At 37.8% G+C, this 21,316-nt stretch overlaps 1 protein-coding gene across 27 annotated transcripts in view; it reads left to right on the forward strand.

The window, feature by feature from the left end:
- Nucleotides 1–14,121, forward strand: part of FBXW7 (F-box and WD repeat domain containing 7) — a 204,475-nt gene extending 190,354 nt beyond the window's left edge. For all 27 annotated transcript variants that reach the window (XM_089912343.1, XM_089912346.1, XM_089912351.1 and 24 more), the window contains 7 exons: nucleotides 3,380–3,503; nucleotides 5,247–5,383; nucleotides 6,320–6,433; nucleotides 7,688–7,869; nucleotides 9,859–10,084; nucleotides 12,278–12,488; nucleotides 13,269–14,121. In XM_089912343.1, coding sequence (XP_089768469.1) covers nucleotides 3,380–3,503; nucleotides 5,247–5,383; nucleotides 6,320–6,433; nucleotides 7,688–7,869; nucleotides 9,859–10,084; nucleotides 12,278–12,488; nucleotides 13,269–13,537 — 1,263 coding nt within the window. In that variant the 3' untranslated portion in view covers nucleotides 13,538–14,121. The remainder of the gene's footprint in view (nucleotides 1–3,379; nucleotides 3,504–5,246; nucleotides 5,384–6,319; nucleotides 6,434–7,687; nucleotides 7,870–9,858; nucleotides 10,085–12,277; nucleotides 12,489–13,268) is intronic.
- Nucleotides 14,122–21,316: the final 7,195 nt, after the last annotated feature.

Here is a 21,316-nt window from a genome sequence, read left to right on the forward strand (position 1 = left end):
AAGTGACTCAGTTATACATACATATACATTCTTTTTCATATGCTTTTCCATTATGGTTTATCAAAGGATATTGAATATAGTTTTAACTGCTAGAAAAAACGTTTTCTTTTTGAAAAATGCTTTGTTTTATATGTAGAGAAATAATGGTATAGATCTAAGTCCTTAAGGAAACTAACATCTTATTGGAGACTAAGTACTATCATTATTTAAAACAGTATTACCTTCGTGTCAGGAAATGGACTTATAGTAATTTTCTTATAATTCCTTTCAACAGATCGCAAAGCTCTTAACCAACATTTACTTATTAATCTCAAAAACCTTGACAGAAATCTCACTAGTCTCACATGGGAGACTTGTGATAAAGAGCACTATCCTTATTTTGTAAGTAAATGCCAAGAAAAGCATAGTGATACAGTAGATGATCTAGAACAAAACCTAAATTCTTAACATAGGATTGGCCAAAATTTTCTTTATTCTTTTCTTTTCTTTTTCTTTCACTATTTCAATCCACTGAAATACAGCAATTCTGGGAAAGTATTAGCTACTTTTTAAATATAATATGGTGGTCTTTTATATTAGGTTGGCCAAAATGTTTGTTCGGTTTTAAGTAAAAATAAAAGACACGTTTTTTCATTTTCACCAAGAATTTTACTGAACAATGTATTCACTAACCGAATGAACTTTTTGGCCAACCCAATATAAGTTATAGTGAAAAACAAAAAACAGCAACTCTCATTGAAATGACAAGTTTGGCCAAAGAAAAGATAATTATCTGAAATGAATTTTCAATTTAAGAGATTTTCTTGTGTGGAAGTAGTCCTTAGGAAGAATTACTAATCTAGAGTTTACCTTTAATACAATTTAATAGAAAACTGCATTAGCTAGACCATTTGATTTGGCTCCAAGAAACCTGTAACCCCCTCTGTGGTATTGTAGAGATGTAGTTTGGGACAATGCCCACTCTCTGTCCCCTATAAGGAACCCTACATGACAAAACCTTGTTTCCTTTGAGGAACTGGTATAACTAATTGCTGTTTTCTTTTTGCTTGGCAGCCTAATTAAAAAACCATGTAAAATACTGTTGCCAGTATATTTGTGTTCTACTTTTCCTCTAGTTTAAACCTTTTCTATTTATATTTTTCCTGGTTCTGATTTTCTTATTCATATTTTTCTATGTATATTTTCTCTTTTTAAAAAAATTTTATTATTTGGCTGCATCAGGTCTTAGTTGTGGCATGAGGGATCTTCATCGCAGCCTGTGGGCTGCTCTAGTTGTGGCACGTGGGCTTCTCTCTAGTTGTGATGTGCGGGCTCCAGAGTGCACGGGCTCAGTAGTTGCGGCTTGCGGGCTCTGTAGTGGCGTACGGGCTCAGTAGTTGCTGAGCGTGGGCTTAGTTGCCCCATGGCATGTGGGATTTTAGTTCCCCAACCAGGGATTGAACCCTTGTCCTCTTCATTGGAAGGCAGATTCTCAACCACTGGACCACGAGAGAAGTCCCATGCTATGTGTATTTTCTATAATACAGGGATGTTTTGATGGCATGGACAGACATTTAATAAGTTGAAGTTTATGGTTGAGTTGACTTTGCTGTTGTACCAGTTACCTATGGAGTTAGCACTTCAAATTTCTTTAGCACCTGAGTGTTTCTTTACATTTCTTTTTAATGCATGCAGACACTGGACTAGATGATCTCTTAATCACCAGTAATGACAGAAATTTTACCTGTTCATTTGGGGATAAATCTAACCTGCTCTGGATTTGTTTCTTAGCATTTAGGATCCATTGAATGTTTCTATAACTTACCTGATTTCTGCTTCAGCTGGATAGCTAAAATAAGAATAGGCTTTTTCATATGACCATTCTCAATATCTTGGACATTAACTAGCATCTCTTTTCCACAAATACAACTTTGTGCCTGATAATTTCTATGTTAAGTATCAGTTTCACATAGAAGATTAATAGTATGCTGTTAGACTGACACTAAGCAAACTTGTCTAGGCTTTGATTGATTGATAATTTCAAAATTAATTGGTTTATGGGGTATCCATTTAAAAAATATATTGTTGAGTTATGTGTGTATGTGTATATTTGTATATGTATATGTATGTGTGAACACACACGCATATATAGATTGTTTAATATTGTTATGCCTTTTCATTTTAAATGACTCCGTTTCTGTATATAATACTGAATGGTCTTCTCTGATAGACCAAAAATAATTATTCCACAAAAAGTTTTTCACTGTCATTTGTCAGTAGTAGTATTAAGTTGAATATTGACTGGTTGAAGTACTTTCTATATAGAATATACTCAATAAATATGTGATTAATGATGAACTCTGTATATATATTGATACAAAGTCATTGGGAAAACATAATTTATTTCATGTAATTCCTGTTTAGCATCAAAAAATAATTCAGATTGTGCTTTTTTACTCCCTGTATGACCCTAGGTCCTTTAAATGATAGTTTGTTTTAATCTTTGTAACTTAGTTTATGTGAAAAGTAAACTTTACTGCTCTGTTTAGATCATTCTATCCTAATATCATAATTTAAATTTTTATGTGATTTGTGAGGCTAATTGAACGAGCATAGTCGGAAGCTGTTGTTCTCCTTTTTCTTCTATTTCCTTTTCTTTTATTTATTTGAATTGACTTTACACACTGGAAGAAAAATTGATGGTTTGCAAGTATTGGAAACAAAATTTTTAAATCAGTGATATATCAAAGACTTAGCTCAAATATACAACTCTATCTGGCCCATCCAGAAAATCTCCATAAGCAATATAAAGGAATTAGAACCCAATTACTTTTATAGGTCTAGGAAGCAGTTTAATAATTGTTCCTTTTTGTCATTTACAGTAAAGGATTAAATGTTTGAAAAGTACATCACTGTGATATAAACAGTTGGATACGATAAAGAACTATTAATTATATCTAACTATCTGAAGGATTCTGAAATTATGCCACACAGAGTATACAGGAATCTCATTTCTTAAGTGAAATTATATTGTAGTGAGGACAGAAAAAGACAAAATTTAAACAACTAATAAAGTAAAAAAATATATAAATAAATAGTAGAATTCTTGAGATGAGGTTCACAGAGCAAAGGCAAGAGAAGAGGCAGAGAGGTTTAATAAGTATTCCTTGAAGAGGTGAGGAACTAGTGGGGTGAAGTTCATAAAAACCAATAGGGTGTTTTTAAATCTGGTATGTGTTTGTTAAAATTGCATATTAGAAGGTACTGCCTTTCATAATTTTAGAAATTAGAATGTAAAATTATATTACATTTATAAGTACTTTATACCAGAGGGAATAGTTAACTTATTTTTTATCGTTAAAAAGAGACACATGGTATACTATGCTTTTTCTTTTCATAGCTGGCACTTTATGTGCTTTCATTCCTGGAACCCAAAGACCTGCTACAAGCGGCTCAGACGTGTCGCTACTGGAGAATTTTGGCTGAAGACAACCTTCTCTGGAGAGAGAAATGTAAAGAAGAGGGTAAGGTTCAAAATCACAGAGATAAAATATTTGTAGTTCGAAAACGCAAAGTGATTCTGAAAAATAATAATAAGTTTTATGTGCATGTAGAATAAAGTGGTGGATAAATAAAAAAAGAGAACTTCGGCAGCCTGTCAAAGAATCAAGACTGCGTCTTCATTTACATTCACCTACTTATATAAAATCCACAGGTTATTCCACACGTTCAGATGTGCCAAATCTTGCCACTAACCCCTTTAGTGAGCACTATAACTAATAGTGAATATATCTCATTTGCTTCCCAGTCTCCAGTAGAATTAATAAACAATGAGAAAGTCAAGATGAGGACAACTTAAAGAGAACCCCCAAATTAAATTAGCAATTAAATATTCGTAGTCTATTCATTTCTTCCACAAATATTTCTTGAGCACCTCTTATGTGCTAGATATTCTTAAATCCTGGGGATGTAGTAGTAAAGTCCCATTTTTTTCCCACCATGGAGCCTGTGTTCTGAGACCTGTTTAAAAAAAAAAAATCCCCTTTCCTAGTAATGGAGTAGGTATCATCCATATTAAGAAAGGACATTTTTTCTTTCCAGCAGGCATCTAGAAAAATATTACTTTTGAAAAAAATATTATTTGCCTTCAACAAGCAAAATTTTTAAGAAAGAATCATAGAGTGTAAGACAGATGCGCTATAGGTTCTCTTTAGTAAAGCTGAGAGGTAAAGAAAGATCCAGGATACTTGGTTTCTAATCCTGCCTCTGCCCTGTCTGTGGCTTGGACTACTCAGTGAAACCTTCTCTTCTCAGATATATATAAAGTGGGATTAATTATCCCTGCCTTAACCTTCTCATAGAATCATTATTTTAATGACTTTTTTAAATTGTGATAATTTATACATAAAATAGAATTTATCACTTTCACCATTTTTAAGCGTATAGTTCAGCGGCATCAAGGATGCTGACTTTGCTATGGAACCATCACCACCATCCATCTCCAGAACTTTATCATCTTCCCCAGCTGCAACTCCATACCCATTTAACAGTAACTCCCTATTCCTCTTCCCTGCAGCACTGGCAACCACCATTTTGTTTTCTGTCTCTATAAATTTGATGACTCTAGGGACCTCATATAAGTGGAATCATACGGTATTTGTCTTTTTGTGACTGTCTTATTTCACTTAGCATAATGTCTTCAAGGTTCATCCAAATGTATCAGAATTCCCTCCTTTTTTAAGACTAAACATTCCATTGTATGTATATACCACACTTTTTTCTCCATTTATCCGTCAGTGGACACTTGGGTTGCTTCCACCTCTTGGCTGCTATAAATAATGCTGCTACGAACATGGATGTACAAATACCTGTTCAAGTCCCTGCTTTCAGTTCTTTTGGGTGTATGTTCAGAAGTGGAATTGCTGGATCATATGGTAATTTTATGGTTAATTTATTTTGAGTAACCACCATACTGTTTTCCATAGCAGCAACATTATTTTATAGTCTCACAAGCATTGCACAAGGGTTCCAATTTCTCCACATCCTCACCAACATTTCATACAATTATACTGAGAGAAATGAAATAGTCAGTAGAAAACATGCCATACAGATTGCAGATTTACATTAGTGTCTCGTAATAACAGTGTTAGAAATTAGTGTTCTGCATTTCAGTGGTTTTCAGCATAGGAGAAAATGAGATGCATTATAAAATGTGTAATTTGTATTATTGGTGAAGGCAGTTGTACTCTAAATTTTCTAAACTTTAGGTATTGATGAACCATTGCACATCAAGAGAAGAAAAGTAATAAAACCAGGTTTCATACACAGTCCATGGAAGAGTGCATACATCAGGCAGCACAGAATTGATACTAACTGGAGGCGAGGGGAACTCAAATCTCCTAAGGTAACTGAACTCTTGCATGATGTAACAGAAACCATTAATCAGTGTTAGTACGTAGTGTACTCTTTCATATCTGACAAGTAGTATAACTTGACAACCTATGTCCTGTAGAAAGAAAACAATATATTTTAAAATAACTGAAAATGTAACTGACAGTATTCCTCTGTGCTAATATCTCTAGTCTGACAACTAACTGTACTTGAATAAAAGATGAATTGACTTACGTGTTGTACTTATCTATTGCATGTAAATGAAGATTTCTGAATGTCCTGTTGAATTTTGTGTCATATATGTACTACCTAAGAATTTGCTCCCTCTCTGACCAACATGATTTTTTGAGGAGTACCCATGTTTGGGGGGTTTTTTGATGGCTTTTGTGTGTTTTAATTTTATAAATTTAAGCATAATTCTGATTTTCTGCCTTATAACATTTCAATTATATAAAGAATGGCAAAAATACTTGAAATCCTTAGCTATATTTTTTTCAACTGGAAAAAAAGCAATTTGGGGAGACATTTTGTATTAAAACGTACACATTATGACAGGCTTTTTTGTTTGTTTTAAGTTGAAAAAGTTGATGATTATTGTCTTTCTACTTAGTAGGTACTTTTGTGTGTCAAAATTGCACAACTTAAGTGCATATTCTTTTGGTTTGAGCGGATAAAAATACGTTTGTGTTTGAACCATATTTATGAGGTCTTGACTGAGTAAAATTTTAATAGTTGATGTCTCAAGTATAAATAATAGAATATGGAAACAATAAAATGTTTAATACTTAATTCATCTGCCAGGAAGGATGCTTCATATTTTATACAAATTTTTACTCTGGAAATAGACTATGGATTACTGTTGCTATTTATGGCCTCATTTTTCTTTTCACTAGTATTTTAAAAAACATAATGTAGTAACATACTTCTGATCTGTACGTCTATGTTGTAGGTGCTGAAAGGACATGATGATCACGTGATCACATGCTTACAGTTTTGTGGTAACCGAATAGTTAGTGGTTCTGATGACAACACTTTAAAAGTTTGGTCAGCAGTCACAGGCAAAGTAAGTGTACTTCTCTCTACACTTCGTAAAGTCACCATTTGGTACATACCTTTACAAGGATCAACCAGTGAAAGGAAAACAAGGATTCATTTTTGAGTCTAGCTTATTTTGATAGCAAATATCAGAGCTTCTAATTCAGCTTTTTTCTTGGCATGAAAATGATGTTTCTCATGATAAGGATGTCATTAGTTTCTTCTTCATTTAAATAGTTTGTCTATCTTTGTGACTTAGCTATTTTAAGATTTTACAGATGTGCTTTTTTTTCTTTCTTTTTGGGGGGTTAATTTTTCCCACTTTTATGAACCATCAAAGTTATATCTCCTTCCTTTTTAATCTTTTTCAAAACTATGACTGAGGGATATATTTTTTTCCTTGTAAACTTTGTTGATAACCTACCTAGAGTTTAAAAGTTAAATAAATCATGTTAATTTTGATTTATCTCAAACCCTGTAAGATAGAAGTTAAGCAGGCTAGTTATGTAAATAGGAGTTTGAAGGAAACAAAGCAGTCCAAGCAGTCAGTTTCACTTCATACAATACTATACTTTAATGGTTCTCTACTGAATACTTATTTTTATCTGTCCAATGGAAAATATTTCCTTGAATTAGGTAATTGACCACCTAAAAAAGAATAGAAGAAAGTGTGTGGGGAGGGGGAAATCTGTCTTTTAAAATGTCTTATAACATGTTGATTCTTGGGCAAGAATCTTCTAAATATTCCAAGTCAGATGTAAAAGTTTTTTTAAAACTGCTTCGTGTTTCCGTAGTGTAATATTAGTTTTGGATTTATTTCAGGGTTTTAGTGTCTGTCTTTACTTGTCTAGAAGTACCTTGCCTAGAAGTACCCTAACTACTGCCTTGGGGCAGATTCAGATGAAATGTGGAATGTAGCCACACCCAACTCTGTTGGCATTCTTTCACTGAATCCATTCCCAGGGAAGAAACCAAGTTGCAATTTTAGTATTATTTTATCAAAGAGGCCAGGCCAGAGTTGTCATACTTTAGTGAGAAAGGTTTACTGTCTGCATACTTGTTCCTCGACTGTGTGTGTGTGTGTAGTATGCAGTGCTGCTGAATAAACAAAGAAATACACAGTGATGGGATCATGTTACATTGATGTGAAAAAGTATTTTCTAATATGCCAAACATTCCAACTGAGTAAATAACTTTACTTCAGATTTTAATGAACTGCTAAAATCTTATTTACATTGTTTTTCTTTCTACCCGAAAGTAATCATCTTAAGTGTTTTTGCAGTGTCTGAGGACGTTAGTGGGACACACAGGTGGAGTATGGTCATCACAGATGAGAGACAATATCATTATTAGTGGATCTACAGATCGGACTCTCAAAGTGTGGAATGCGGAGACGGGAGAATGTATACACACCTTATATGGGCATACTTCCACTGTACGTTGTATGCATCTCCATGAAAAAAGGTAGGGGAGACCCTCTAGGGGTTGGGAATTCTTTCTCTGTTACTTGTAAACTTGGGGCCTTTTGTATAGAGTTCGGTTGTACAGTACTTACTACGTCTAACAGAGAGATAGTGATAATGTGCTCCTAAACTAGAGTCATCATTCAACTTCAGATATTCCTCTGCTGGGAAAGCAGTAGTGTATTGCCTTTAAATTTCCGTCCTCATTTAATGTGTTGTTGGCTTCCACCTTGAAACTCTGCTCTCTGATCTTGACTAACACCTTACTTGATTGTTCTAAATCTTTGATGACTCATCATCTTCAAAAAAAATTGGGAGGGGCGTATATTTCCAGTAGTGGGACAAATTCAGTAATTCAGTCTTCAAGTCTCTGAGTCTTTTTAATTACCCACCACCCTTCCCCCACTCCATCATATCCCCTGTGTCTGGGCAAGAGCTGAGGCCTGTGGGTTTTAACTTATTCTCTCATTACCTATCACCTGAACTACTGACAGAGCTTTCAAACTTGGTCACCTTTTACACAGCTGCAGAGAACCTCCTCTAATTACGGTAGTACCACTGCCCTTTGGGAGCATACTGTTGCCTACCGAATTAAGGAAGAAACCCTCAATCCAGTTTTCAAAATAGTTTAAGCCAAACCAGACTGCTTGCCTTTTTCTTCTCAGCATCTTTGCTGTTGCTTTTATCTCCTCCTACAGAGCCCTCCTATTAAAGTCCTTTCTATCTTCCATTGGCGTGTCTTCACAGTACCCCTGTTAAAGAGATGTGATTTCTACCTCCTTTGTCAGAAAAGGTCTCTCTGAAGGGCCCTTAGACTGAATCCACTCCAGTTTTTACCGTTAATTCATTCTGTCCATAGCATCTTCTTTATCAAGAACCATTACATTTAGCAGATTTCACTTTAGATTTGTAATATGTGCAGAAAAGTACCTTCTCACTTGTAATTTGAATCTACTTTGAACAGTGTGCTCTACTATTAAAATTGGGGGGGATTGGTATCAAGAGACCTTGCATTTCAGTTTCCATTATATTCTGACTTAAATCTCTCAGTGCTTCCATTATCTACTGTCCCAAAGGTGGAAACTCTGGCCTTTCTTAATCTCTTAGGAATGACATTAAAGACATCTGAGTTTTCAGCTCTCCTTTGTAATCCAAAGGTGATTGCCATATTTGTATCACTCTGGTCTTCGGAAGAGAATAATGTTGGGTCAGAGTTTCAAGGGATTTCCGTTGCCCCTACATGTGTATGTTCTAAAAATCTGTATGTCTTAATGCCCTGGTAGCCTACAGAATATTTTAAAATATAAGCATAAGCAGCCTTTGTTTGAGGACATGTTTAAAACTGGTTAATTTAACCAGAGTATATGGTGTAAAGCACATATGTTTAGCTGTTTAAATTCCAGATTCTGATTTGTTTTGTTGAAAAACCTTTATTGAATTTTTTCCCTAGTCACGAAGGGACTTTGTGCTCATAATTAAAATGGGGGGAAATGACAGAAAGAATAAAGAAGAAAATTTAAGTTTTTCAAAATACTACCATCCATTAGCATTTTACACATATTGCCCACACTAACGTTTTATTTCTAAAATCAAGATCTTATTGTATGTGTTTAGAGCTGGCTGCTTCCGCTGCTGCTTCTTTATCTTCTTTGACTTGGTCTTCCTCTCCTTCCTCTTTGTCATTTCTAATTACAGTACAGTAGTCTTAAAACTGTTCCACAGGACCCCAAGGTGCTCCTGGGTCCCTCATAGGTGGAGGAATCAAACAGGCAGAATTCTAGGCTTTCCAACTTCCCATCCCAATCAGAGTAACTCAACTTTTGCATGTTTATATATCAAGGTTTTACATAGTATGTATTTATTTTGAAAACAGGTATTCCTGCTTAAGAAAAGGTAAAAAAGTTTTAATAACCACAGACTTTTTATGTATCATGTTTTCTCACAATATCAAAATTCTAATACATTCTTTTTTCTGTTTTCCCCCCTACAGGGTTGTTAGTGGTTCTCGAGATGCCACCCTTAGGGTTTGGGATATTGAGACAGGCCAGTGTTTACATGTTTTGATGGGTCATGTAGCAGCGGTCCGCTGTGTTCAATATGATGGCAGAAGGGTTGTGAGTGGAGCATATGACTTTATGGTGAAGGTGTGGGACCCAGAGACAGAGACCTGTCTGCACACGTTGCAGGGGCACACCAACAGGGTCTACTCGTTACAGGTAAGAGACCTATCTCTCCTGCTCTTGAGATGCTATATTGATGAGTCATAAGGTTGTCTTACTCATAATCACTGTCAGATTGCTGATCCAATACAGTCCAAAAAAAGATGAATCAAATTATTCTGCTGTTTACATATACTTTATTTATTTATTTTTTAAATAAACTTTATTTATTTATTGGCTGCACTGGGTCTTCGTTGCTGTGTGCGTGCTTTCTCTAGTTGCAGCGAGCGGGGGCTACTCTTCGTTGCGGTGCGTGGGCTTCTCTTGTTGCGGAGCATGGGCTCTAGGCGCAGGCTTCAGTAGTTGTGGCTCGCGGGCTCTAGAGTGCAGGCTCAGTAGTTGTGGCTTGCGGGCTCTAGAGCGCAGGCTCAGTACTTGTGGCACATGGGCTTAGTTGCTCCGTGGCATGTGGGATCTTCCCAGACCCGGGCTCGAACCCGTGTCCCCTGCACTGGCAGGTGGATTCATAGCCACTGTGCCACCAGGGAAGTCCCTATATATACTTTAAAATTGGCATGAAGAAAGCATAAATTTTGAAATTATTTAAATGATTTGTTTCAGTTTTTCTGTGATTGATTTCCCTCTAAAATACAAATATTTGTCTTGGAACCTGAGACTTCGGGGCCCTAAATTTTGCTGTGTTAATTAATGGGTAGATAGTCTCATAGGAGAATAACCTGGATTTTAATAAACTCCTTAGAGGATTAATTTGGCCCAAAGCTGCCCCTTTGCCTTGATAGCTGGAAGTTGATGGACCACGTAATTGTGATTCCGTCCCCATTCAAAGTGGAAGTGGAACTTTGCACAAAGCTGCTCTCCCGTCACAGGGCTGCTGGTTTGTAGTCATGAAGAAGTAAATTTGACTTAAGCTGATTTTTGGTTTGTTTTCATTTGAACCTGATATCCTAGAATAGAATGCCATATTTTGACATAAATAGCTAGATTAATAGCAAGTTTAGAAAATAGATCTTGTTTCGTTTCGTGAAAGACAACATTTTCAATTCAAAAATACAGTTGACCCTTGAACAACTTAGGAGTCAGGGGCACCAACCACCTCCCCCCCACCCCCAACTCCAGTCGAAAATCCTCGAATAACTTTACAGTTGGCCCTCAGTATCTGCAGTTCCACATCCAAGAATCCAACCAACCTGGGATTGTGTAGTAGGTATTTAGCAAAAGAAATTCGAGTATAGGTGTGGACCCTCCCGGTTCAAACCCATGTTGTTCAAGGGTCAGCTGTATTTCTTATTACTTACATAGCTTGTTTACCTGTTAGTAATCAGCAAATTAGTATGTAGTCCCAGGGCTCACAGTTCTGTCGTTGGGGTATTTGTATCTTAACTGATGGAATACTGTCCATGTCATGAAATATTGACGTATAATAAAGATGTCTGTTAACTTAGGAAAGGTTATGAATTTGGAGGAGAGGGAATTGGCTGCAATTGTTGGTATGTTTTGTGATATGTTCGAACCTTAATGAATATAATAATCTTACTTAAATAAGCCATTAGATTGAGGAAAGAGGTGGTAACATTATTATAGATCTGGGAATTGGTAGATATTTGTTGACTTTGGGTATAGCTGGGAAGCTGGAGAAAAGATGCTGTATATAGTTTGCTTTTGTTCTCAAAATGCCACCACTTCTAATTCCAGATATAATTGTCTGTTGGCACATTTCCTAAATAGCATTAGGTTCTTGTAAATGAAATTTTTATTTTACATACAATTTTTAATGGAACTTACTTTGAAGTATCATGAAAGCTATCTCCAGCCCTTTTCTTGCCATAGGTGTTGATAAGCACACCCTTTATTCATAAACCACGTCAGCAGTTTTAGCTTCCTATTGGGAAGTAAAACTCAAATGGCAATCCATATTGAATCATTCATGATATGTAGCTAGTAAGTGTGGCCAGATGATCTGAAAATAATATGTTCATTTTAGGTGGTTTTTTGAAAATTGCTTCTGCATCTAGTTTGAAGCCACTGGCCATAAAAAATTAGCATTTCTGGTAGAAGCTTCTGAGAACATGCCCTGTAGAGTTGCTTGATTGCATGCACTTTGTCTTGTACCTCATTTTGTTCCTGGCATTTTGTTCTCATGCTTTACTCGCGTCCCCTTTTAGGATTAAGGTCAATAAATAATATCAAGAATATGTACACTTCTAGTCTAATAAACTGTGTCTGTTGTAGTTTGATGGCATCCATGTGGTGAGTGGATCTCTTGATACATCAATCCGAGTTTGGGATGTGGAGACAGGGAATTGCATTCACACGTTAACAGGACACCAGTCATTAACAAGCGGCATGGAACTCAAAGACAACATTCTTGTCTCTGGGAATGCAGATTCTACAGTTAAAATCTGGGATATCAAAACAGGACAGTGTTTACAAACATTGCAAGGTAAATATTGGCTACCCACCTTTAGTTGTGTTCCTTAAAAATGAGATTGTTGGTCAAAAGAGAAATATGGAGCCTTTGTGTCACAGAAAGAAGTAACCTCATACAAAATGAAAACTTATTTTGGATAAGTTTATGAGCCTTTCCTCTCTGACTTGAGTAGGAGTGGCAGTAGGATGGGAAGGATTCACAGTGCCCACTGAACTAGAGGAAGAAACGTGAAAGCCGCTAATGCTAAATGAGGCACATCAGTGTTAACTTCTTATATCATGATTAACTTCTTTTTATTAGTCATAGCCCTTAGAAAGTGTTTTTTTCATTGAGGCCATCTGGTGGGCTATACTGCAGCTTTTTTACTCATTGATTTTGTCTCTTCCGCAGAGTTTTGGAATAGTGTCCATTCAGCCTTTGCCTTTGACTGGTTAGTTCAGAGTCGTAGGGTAATAGATTGTCCATGAGCAGAATACGTGATGCTGGTACTATCTACATCACCACCGAGAGAAGTGCTCATTCATGCAACCAGTACACAAAATGTATGCCTGGTAGCTAACCACGCTTCCTGGAACACAGAACCCTCGGAGATTAACGTTTCAGTTACAAATAGCTACCAGATTTTCTTACATCCCTGCCGATCCTAAAATACTCAGAACACAGTTTCTAAATGTGCAGCGTTTTAAATATTTCATTTATTGTGTGTTCCAATATAGATTCCACAAATTACAGTATAACTGACCCTTAGTCATGATTTCTAACCAGTAACGAAATTCCTTTGGTTTTGCCTAGGTCCCAACAAGCATCAGAGTGCTGTGACCTGTTTACAGTTCAACAAGAACTTTGTAATTACCAGCTCAGATGATGGAACTGTAAAACTATGGGACTTGAAAACGGGTGAATTTATTCGCAACCTAGTCACATTGGAGAGTGGGGGGAGCGGGGGAGTCGTGTGGCGGATCAGAGCCTCAAACACAAAGCTGGTGTGTGCAGTAGGGAGTCGCAACGGGACGGAGGAAACCAAGCTGCTGGTGCTGGACTTTGATGTGGACATGAAGTGAGGAGCAGGAAAGGTGGCATCGTCCCAACGTGTAGACGACATACTCCCTGCCCTTCCCCCTGCAAAAGAAAAAAAGAGAAAAAAAGAAAAAAGAAAAGAAAAAGAAAAAAAATCCCTTGTTCTCAGTGGTGCAGGATGTTGGCTTGGGGCAACAGAGCGAAAAGACCTACAGACTCAGAAGGAAAAGAGGAAGCGATGACAAACCGCAACTGACAAGAGAGGCGCCTGCTGGCTCGTCCCGGAAAAAGCTTCACTTTGGACTGAGGGCAGCTTTGCAAAACGAGACTTTTGAAATCAAACCAGGTGCAATTATTTCTTTATTTTCTTCTCCAGTGGTCGCTGGGCAGCGTTACTGCAGAGATGTCGTTACAGATTCTGCTAGCCTGTTCTTTTACCACTGAGACCTAGAAAGAAGCTGCAGTAACATCCACACAGTACCAGTGGACTTTCTCACCAGAGAGCATCTGCAACAAAAAGTCATTTTTCTGGAGCGGAAAAGCTAAAAAGGAAAAAAATTACTGTGAATTGTTTTTGTACAGTTATCATGAAAAGCTTTTTTTTTTTTTTTTTTTTTTTTTTTTTTTTGCCAACCATTGCCAATGTCAATCAATCACAGTATTAGCCTCTGTTAATCTATTCCTGTCGCTTCCACATACACTCTGCAATGCCTGTGTTGCTCAAAGGTGGCAAGTTGTCCTGGGTTCTGTGAGTCCCGAGATGGATTTAATTCTTGATGCTGGTGCTAGAAGTAGGTCTTCAAATATGGGATTGTGTCCCACCCCTGTACTGTACTCCCAGTGGCCAAACTTATTTATGCTGCTAAATGAAAGAAAGAAAAAAAAAAGCAAATTATTTTTTTTTATTTTTTTTCTGCTGTGACGTTTTAGTCCCAGACTGAATTCCAAATTTGCTCTAGTTTGGTTACAGAAAAAAAAAAGACTTTTTGCCACTGAAACTTGAACCATCTGTGCCTCTAAGAGGCTGAGAATGGGAGAGTTTCAGAAAATAAAGAGTGAAGTTTGCCTGCAAGTAAAGAATTGAGAGTGTGTGCAAAGCTTATTTTCTTTTATCTGGGCAAAAATTAAAACACATTCCTTGGAACAGAGCTGTTGCCGCCTGTTCTGCGGAGAAACTTTTCTTTTTGAGGGCTGTGGTGAATGGATGAACATACATAATAAAACTGACAAAATATTTTAAAAATATATAAAACACAAAATTAAAATAAAGTTGCTGGTCAGTCTTAGTGTTTTACAGTATTTGGGAAAACAACTGTTACAGTTTTATTGCTCTGAGTAACTGACAAAGCAGAAACTATCCAGTTTTTGTAGTAAAGGCGTCACATGCAAACAAGCAAAATGAATGAAAAAGTCAAATGGTTTGCCTCATTCTCCAAGAGCCACAACTCAAGCTGAACTGTGAAAGTGGTTTAACACTGTATCCTAGGTGATCTTTTTTTCCTCCTCCTGTTTATTTTTTTTGTTTGTTTTATTTATAGTCTGATTTAAAACAATCAGATTCAAGTTGGTTAATTTTAGTTATGTAACAACCTGACATGATGGAGGAAAACAACCTTTAAAGGGATTGTGTCTATGGTTTGATTCACTTAGAAATTTTATTTTCTTATAACTTAAGTGCAATAAAATGTGTTTTTTCATGTTAGTATGCCTGTTTCTTCCACTGAGGTAATAACACTTCATTATCAGTATTTAGGGTTTGTCTCTGATTTTAATCTTCACATCCCCTGTAGTGCGGCATGGAAATTGATGCTTCCAGGCTTGTTGTCCACAGCCAAAGTAAGAACAGTGGGCCGCAAGATGCCGATTATATTTCTTTAGACTGTGCAGGAGGATGTGGCGCTGTGCTCATCTCTATTACATTGGGGTATACATGTATGAAATCTGGTCCCTCAAAGAGCCACCAGACTTTTATGGTAGTTACAACTAGAATTCCTATAGGAAGTTCATTTTTAAAATGTGACCACATGTCGACTACTCACCAGGAACTTTCTATGCGTCCGTTCTGAAGCTCCCACCATCCTGAGATGTAGACACCGTTCTCTCCACTTTAAAGATGAGGGCAGGACTGCGGCTCACACGGGTTAGGTGTTTGTCAAGAGTCAGGTACCTGGCCAAGCACCAGGATTCACACTCATGCCCTTTAAGGAGAACGAAACCTAGAATTTTGACAGACTAAAGCAAGATTTGTGGCGGGGAGGATCATTTCTGTGGTAATTTCAGGCTCTTTTGTCTCTGTTTTACTGAATAAATCTAGCATTTTATAAAGTAAGGGAAAAAAATGAAGTTCAGTTACTCAAATTAGGTAGCCTCTCAAGTAGCAGGTTTCTGCCATGTGTGTATCTCCAGGAATCTCAACTATCCAGGCCCAGGGTGAACGTTGGAAAGTTAACAAATATTGATGCTACTTAGAGAATAAATTTCTCACAGTCACAAAGTATGTGTTCTTTACTCCTAAGGCAGCAATTCTTGGGCCCCACTCTCCCACAACTGCTGAATGAGAACATCCGGGGGTGGGACCCAAGAATCTGCATTTAAACTAGCTCACCAGGTGGGGTATGGACACGACTTTGAGAACCACTGCCCTAGAGACCTTCCAGTACGTTTGGTTATTTGGTTTTTTAGTCCACAGCACATTACAGGCACAAGAACATCAGAAAGAAGTGACAGGTTAAGGGAAAAGACAAAAAGCCACATGGTTAAAGACAAAAGTCGTATTAGGCAATGAAGTGCAGGTGAGCGGCCCGGCCTGCTTTAGGGAGAACCAGGGCGAAGCCCGGAGCCGTGACTGCTGTTCACACGGACAACTCGGTGATCAAGAAGAAGCTGTAATCCTACTTGGTAGTCTTGAAACTGCTTGATTTTTCATAACGTAAGTGTGGCTTGACTCTAATGCAATTGAAGAACATCATCAATAAAAATAAATGTACAGAATAGAATAGAATGAGTTCACAGACAGATACGCCTGAATCCAAATCCCAGTTCTGTCTATTTACGGGACCTTCATCAGATTACTTGACCTCATGTTTCCTCATCTTCTAGGAGGCAGAGCATACCCACCTCCTAATGTTATTGTAAGGATTAAACGCAATGTTATAAAGCACATAGCATGCTGTTGGCGCTTGTAGCTCAATTAAGTGGTAGCTGCTATTACAACTTTAAGAAAATAGACCCAGATAATTGTAACTTGCTATATTTGGGAGCAATTGAATGTATTTATGACTCATTCAGGTATGAAATAAAAATAGTATTTCTATATAGCAATTTACATTTTTTAAGTAGAGTCACATAGATTTCTCATTTGAGTCTTACAGAAACCTTGTAAAAGACAGATATGGAGCACCTAGGAGTGATTTTTATATATGTTCATTAAGTATTATTTATGAATAAATGAATAATCTTTATTACAGTGGATCTGTTCCTGAAAGGGAAAATATTACCCTCATCCTAAAGGAATTAAAGTATTGTCATTGAAGGAAGAAAGGTCACAAAGGGACCCCTGCTTTGTGGCCTCCTTAATGAAGAAATTCACCACCTTATATAACTGTGAATTTTCATACTGGAGTAAAGGCAGTCCCCACATTTAGATGTTACAATTTCCCAAAGATCAAACATTGCCTGAAACTAAAATTAGGACACAGAGTAACCCATAAAAGCTCAGTAAATACCTGTTGAACTGAGCAAAGAGAGTTTACTATCTCTCTCTCTTTTTTCTTAATTGGAGTTGTTTATAATTTTGCCACTTGGAAACTCCCTGCTGTTTAAGAAGCAAAGCTATTTCATTAATTTGCAACAGCTAGTACATGCCAAATGGTTAAGTTAAGTAAATGTTTCAACCTACCTATTTGTTTAATTTCAAAAGGTAGTTGACATTTAGTTAAGTGTATTAACTGTTTTTAAGCCATTTTCTCTATGCCTTTTGGGCTAGCCTGTTATAAAGTCTCCTTTCTACTTCTCCAAATTGATTGGCGGCTACAATCAAATAACAACAGGGCTTCCCTGGTGGTGCAGTGGTTGAGAGTCCGCCTGCCGATGCAGGGGACACAGGTTCGTGCCCCGGTCCGGGAGGATCCCACATGCCGCGGAGCGGCTGGGCCTGTGAGCCCTGGCCGCTGAGCCTGCGCGTCCAGAGCCTGTGCTCCGCAACGGGAGAGGCCACAACAGTGAGAGGCCCGCGTAACGCAAAAAAAAACCCACCACCACCAACAAAGAGCTCTGTGCCTTTCTCTTCCCTGAAGTGAAACAGGATAGAGGGCAGCTTCCCCAGACCCAGGCTGTGCCTTGTTTTCTGCACACTTTTCCCGGATGCACTCACTGCACTCTGAAACAAAGACACCAAGGTGGACAGAGAAACTACCTGGCGGAGCCTGCCCAGCTCTATCCTGTTTCCTACAACTCCTAGCATCCCATATTAATAGAAACCAGAAACAAGCGGCTTGCTTGGCACGAGTAGATTAGATTCACATCACATTGATTCTGATTCCTTCCCTCAGATACAACTTTATTCATTCACCCCCAATAAACGAGTCAGTGTTGTAACCTCTACTCCATCAGATTCATCGGCAACAGAGGATTCAACCTTGTCGTCCCTTGCAGCAATTCTAGGAGAAACTCCTAGTTTGTAAAGCCATTTGGAATTCTACCGATAGTCAAAGTGGTTTAGTGTTGCTGGTGAATGAATTTGAATAAATGCTTCTGACAGGTTGTTTTCATGTTCCCTGACTCACTGCGTTTTGGAGATAGGTTATGTGTGTGCATGTGTACACGACGTGCATATACAAGAATATATTGGAACCTGTTTATATAACATTTCCATTAAGCCTTTCCCCTCGTCATCCATGAAAACAAAAGAATGGGCCATACGAAGGGGAGGCTGTTGGCCAAGAGACTTCCCAAGTCTTTTCTGTGATAGATCAATGGCCCCTGTGTGAAGAGGGTGTGTTTTCACACAATGTTCTGCATTAAACAAATGGTAATTACCATATGGTAACTTGAAAAGTGGGTGCACGGGTTTTTATTTTGGCATTGCCTGCCAAGGAGATGGATTTTAAATTGGTCCAAAGTGGCTGCACCCAGCTCCCCATTTTGGGGAGTGCCAGGCGTCTGTTTGAATTGCAAACAAACATAGCGTGGCATAGTTCACTAGCCAACACGTCTCATTGTCCATTTGATTAATACTAGTGATGCCCAAAGGTGGGAGGTTCTTGCCAACTTCGTTCCTCTACCACCTTCTCTTTCTAGGTGGAGGAGATCAGAAATATGAAAAGGTAATTTCAAAGATTCTTCAAAAAAAGGAAAAGCACCAAAAGCTGAAATGACTCAGAATGCACCTTCCCCCCAAAGTGTAAATAAATTCTAGACCCAGTTCCTAGGAAGACTCATTGCTGAGATGAAAGCCTGGCGACTTCCCAGTTTGCAATTGGGTATAAAAATAGCAGAGTTTCTATTTCAGATGATCTGATTCTCCCCAGGATTCTTAAGGACAAGGAACCACTGAGCGGACATTTTGATGTTTTATTCTTTGCTTTGGAAAATCTATCGTGGCCAAACTTACGAAGGCTGTTTATCTTTGGGTTTTGCTTTGCTTCAGCAGTGATGCTCTGCAAAAGGAAAATTATGTTGAAATCACTCTTGCAAATCAAAGGTTCAAACATAATAGAGCACAGAAATATATTGCCAGTTTACTGCTTTTCTAGGAGATTCATAGATTATAAAAGAGACATCAAACCACTATTCCCCATAAGAGGAAGGAAGGTTACTTGCAAGACTTTTTAAACATATTAATGAAGCCCATTAATACTTCACCAAACCATTATGCCTTACTAAACGCAGGCAGCAAGACAGTCTAGTCCCCTGCTACCATGAGCCTTTCCGTTTGAGGATTCTCTCCATTCCTATAAAGTGACTTTATGATCTTAAATCAATCTAGCAAGGACATAATACGGTGTAGAGATTAAAAGTGAGACCGGATGCACCTCTGTTAAGAGTCAGATCTGAGTTTGGGAGACCTGAAGCTCATAAGCTTAAGGACCCTCTTAAAGAAAAGAAAAAACTTAACAAAGTTAGATCCCAAAGTGAACATTTAGAACGATAAAGATCATGACAACTTACCGAGGCCTTGGTAATTCAGATCCCTTTCTCTGAGATCTCTTCAGGCAATTGCTAGAGTTGCTTAATAGAAGTGCTTCTGACTGCAGGCTGGCTTCTCCTCCCCCCTGCACCTCCTAGCACCCCCAGCTCTCACAGGGATCTGTTAAAGGAGGGGCCCTGAAGCTCAGCTTCATCGGTTTCAGGGAAAATCCTCCTCTGTTCTCCCAACTCTAATCCACTCATCTGTAAATGGGGTAACATGTCATGGGGGTTACATGAGACATTGTATGCTGAGCATTTAGCAATGTGCCTGGTATGCAGTAAGTATTCATTAAAGGGTTGCAGATATCAACAGTAATAATGGCAGCTAGCTGCTATCATACACTTATTATAACGAGTACTTTAAAATCATTTATTACTCATTAATCTTCTCAGCTGTCCCATGATATATTATTATTAGCTCTATTTTACAGATGCGGAAACAGGTACAGAGATGTCAAGGCACTTGCTCAAGGCCACGAAGTTAAGAAGAAAAAAAAAAACAACTTGTAGAAACTCGGATTCAAACCTGGGCTTGTGGCCTCAGAGCCCAAGCTCTTACCCACTTTATTATGCATTGATTCACAACTGCCTTGCAAATGTAGGAACATGCAGTATGTTGTAGATCATACCAGAAAATGACACGGTCTCAGTCCCAACCTGCCGACCTGGGAGCTGACAAAGCCACAGAAGCAGGCATGGGCCTGGATTTCAACTAGGGAGCCCTGAAGAACAGTGTGTAGTAGATTCCTGCTATGGTTTGGCTGTAATGAATCCCGTTTTGTTGGAAAATTGGAATCACTTTTTCCAGTTGCAGAGTCAAAAGAGAGTGAGTTGCCTAAAAAGAAAGGCATAGCGATGAAAATATAGGAATAATGGGTAAATAGTGTATTATTAAAAGAAAGTTTGCTTCCAGATCATTTAGGGGAAAATATATGCTATTCCTACAAAAGATGGACACTTTAGTTATACAAGAATTTTTTTTAATATAAATCACCATTGATGCACTTGTGCCCCCAAACCACTAGGCAAATGAGGAGCAAGCTTTTGCATTCTCAGGATTGATACATGGTGAATCCTCAATAAATGTTAGCAGCCTTTGTTGTTGTTATTTATATCAAGAAATACAGCTGTAGTCAAATTCCATCTCAGCCACTTGTGTGACTCTGGAAGACTTTTTGTTTTAATCTTTCTGAACCTCTGTCATCATCTGTAGAGGAGAAAGTTGTGAATGTTACATGAGATAACTCATAAAGTACCTGGTACCGTCTTGGCTAATTATGTACTCAATGAATGGTAGTTATCTTTAGTATCATCACCACCACTAACAACAGAGACAGTGGTGACTGCGTTTCAGGGCATCATTTCAAGCTAAATCTGGAACAGCAGACCTGTAAGACTTCTAGAACACAGTGCCCCAACTACCTTCCAAAATATGCCAGGAACAGATATGCCAGAGAGCAGTCTCCCCTGTTAGAAAGTAATCCAGTTTAAAGTGACAATTCTCTTTCTTTCCAAAGACTTATTTAAATAATAGGAGAGAAATTAAACAGGCATAATCCCAAAAGGGGAGCAGGAGAGGAGAGCCAAGTAGACCAAAGATTTCACCAACTTTGGATGAAGGAAAACAGATGGAG

The sequence above is a fragment of the Delphinapterus leucas genome, chromosome 5, assembly GCF_059928025.1.
Source record: "Delphinapterus leucas isolate spDelLeu-1000000601 "Yukka" chromosome 5, BTC_Dleu_Yukka2, whole genome shotgun sequence".
NCBI classification, from domain to species: Eukaryota; Metazoa; Chordata; class Mammalia; order Artiodactyla; family Monodontidae; genus Delphinapterus; species Delphinapterus leucas.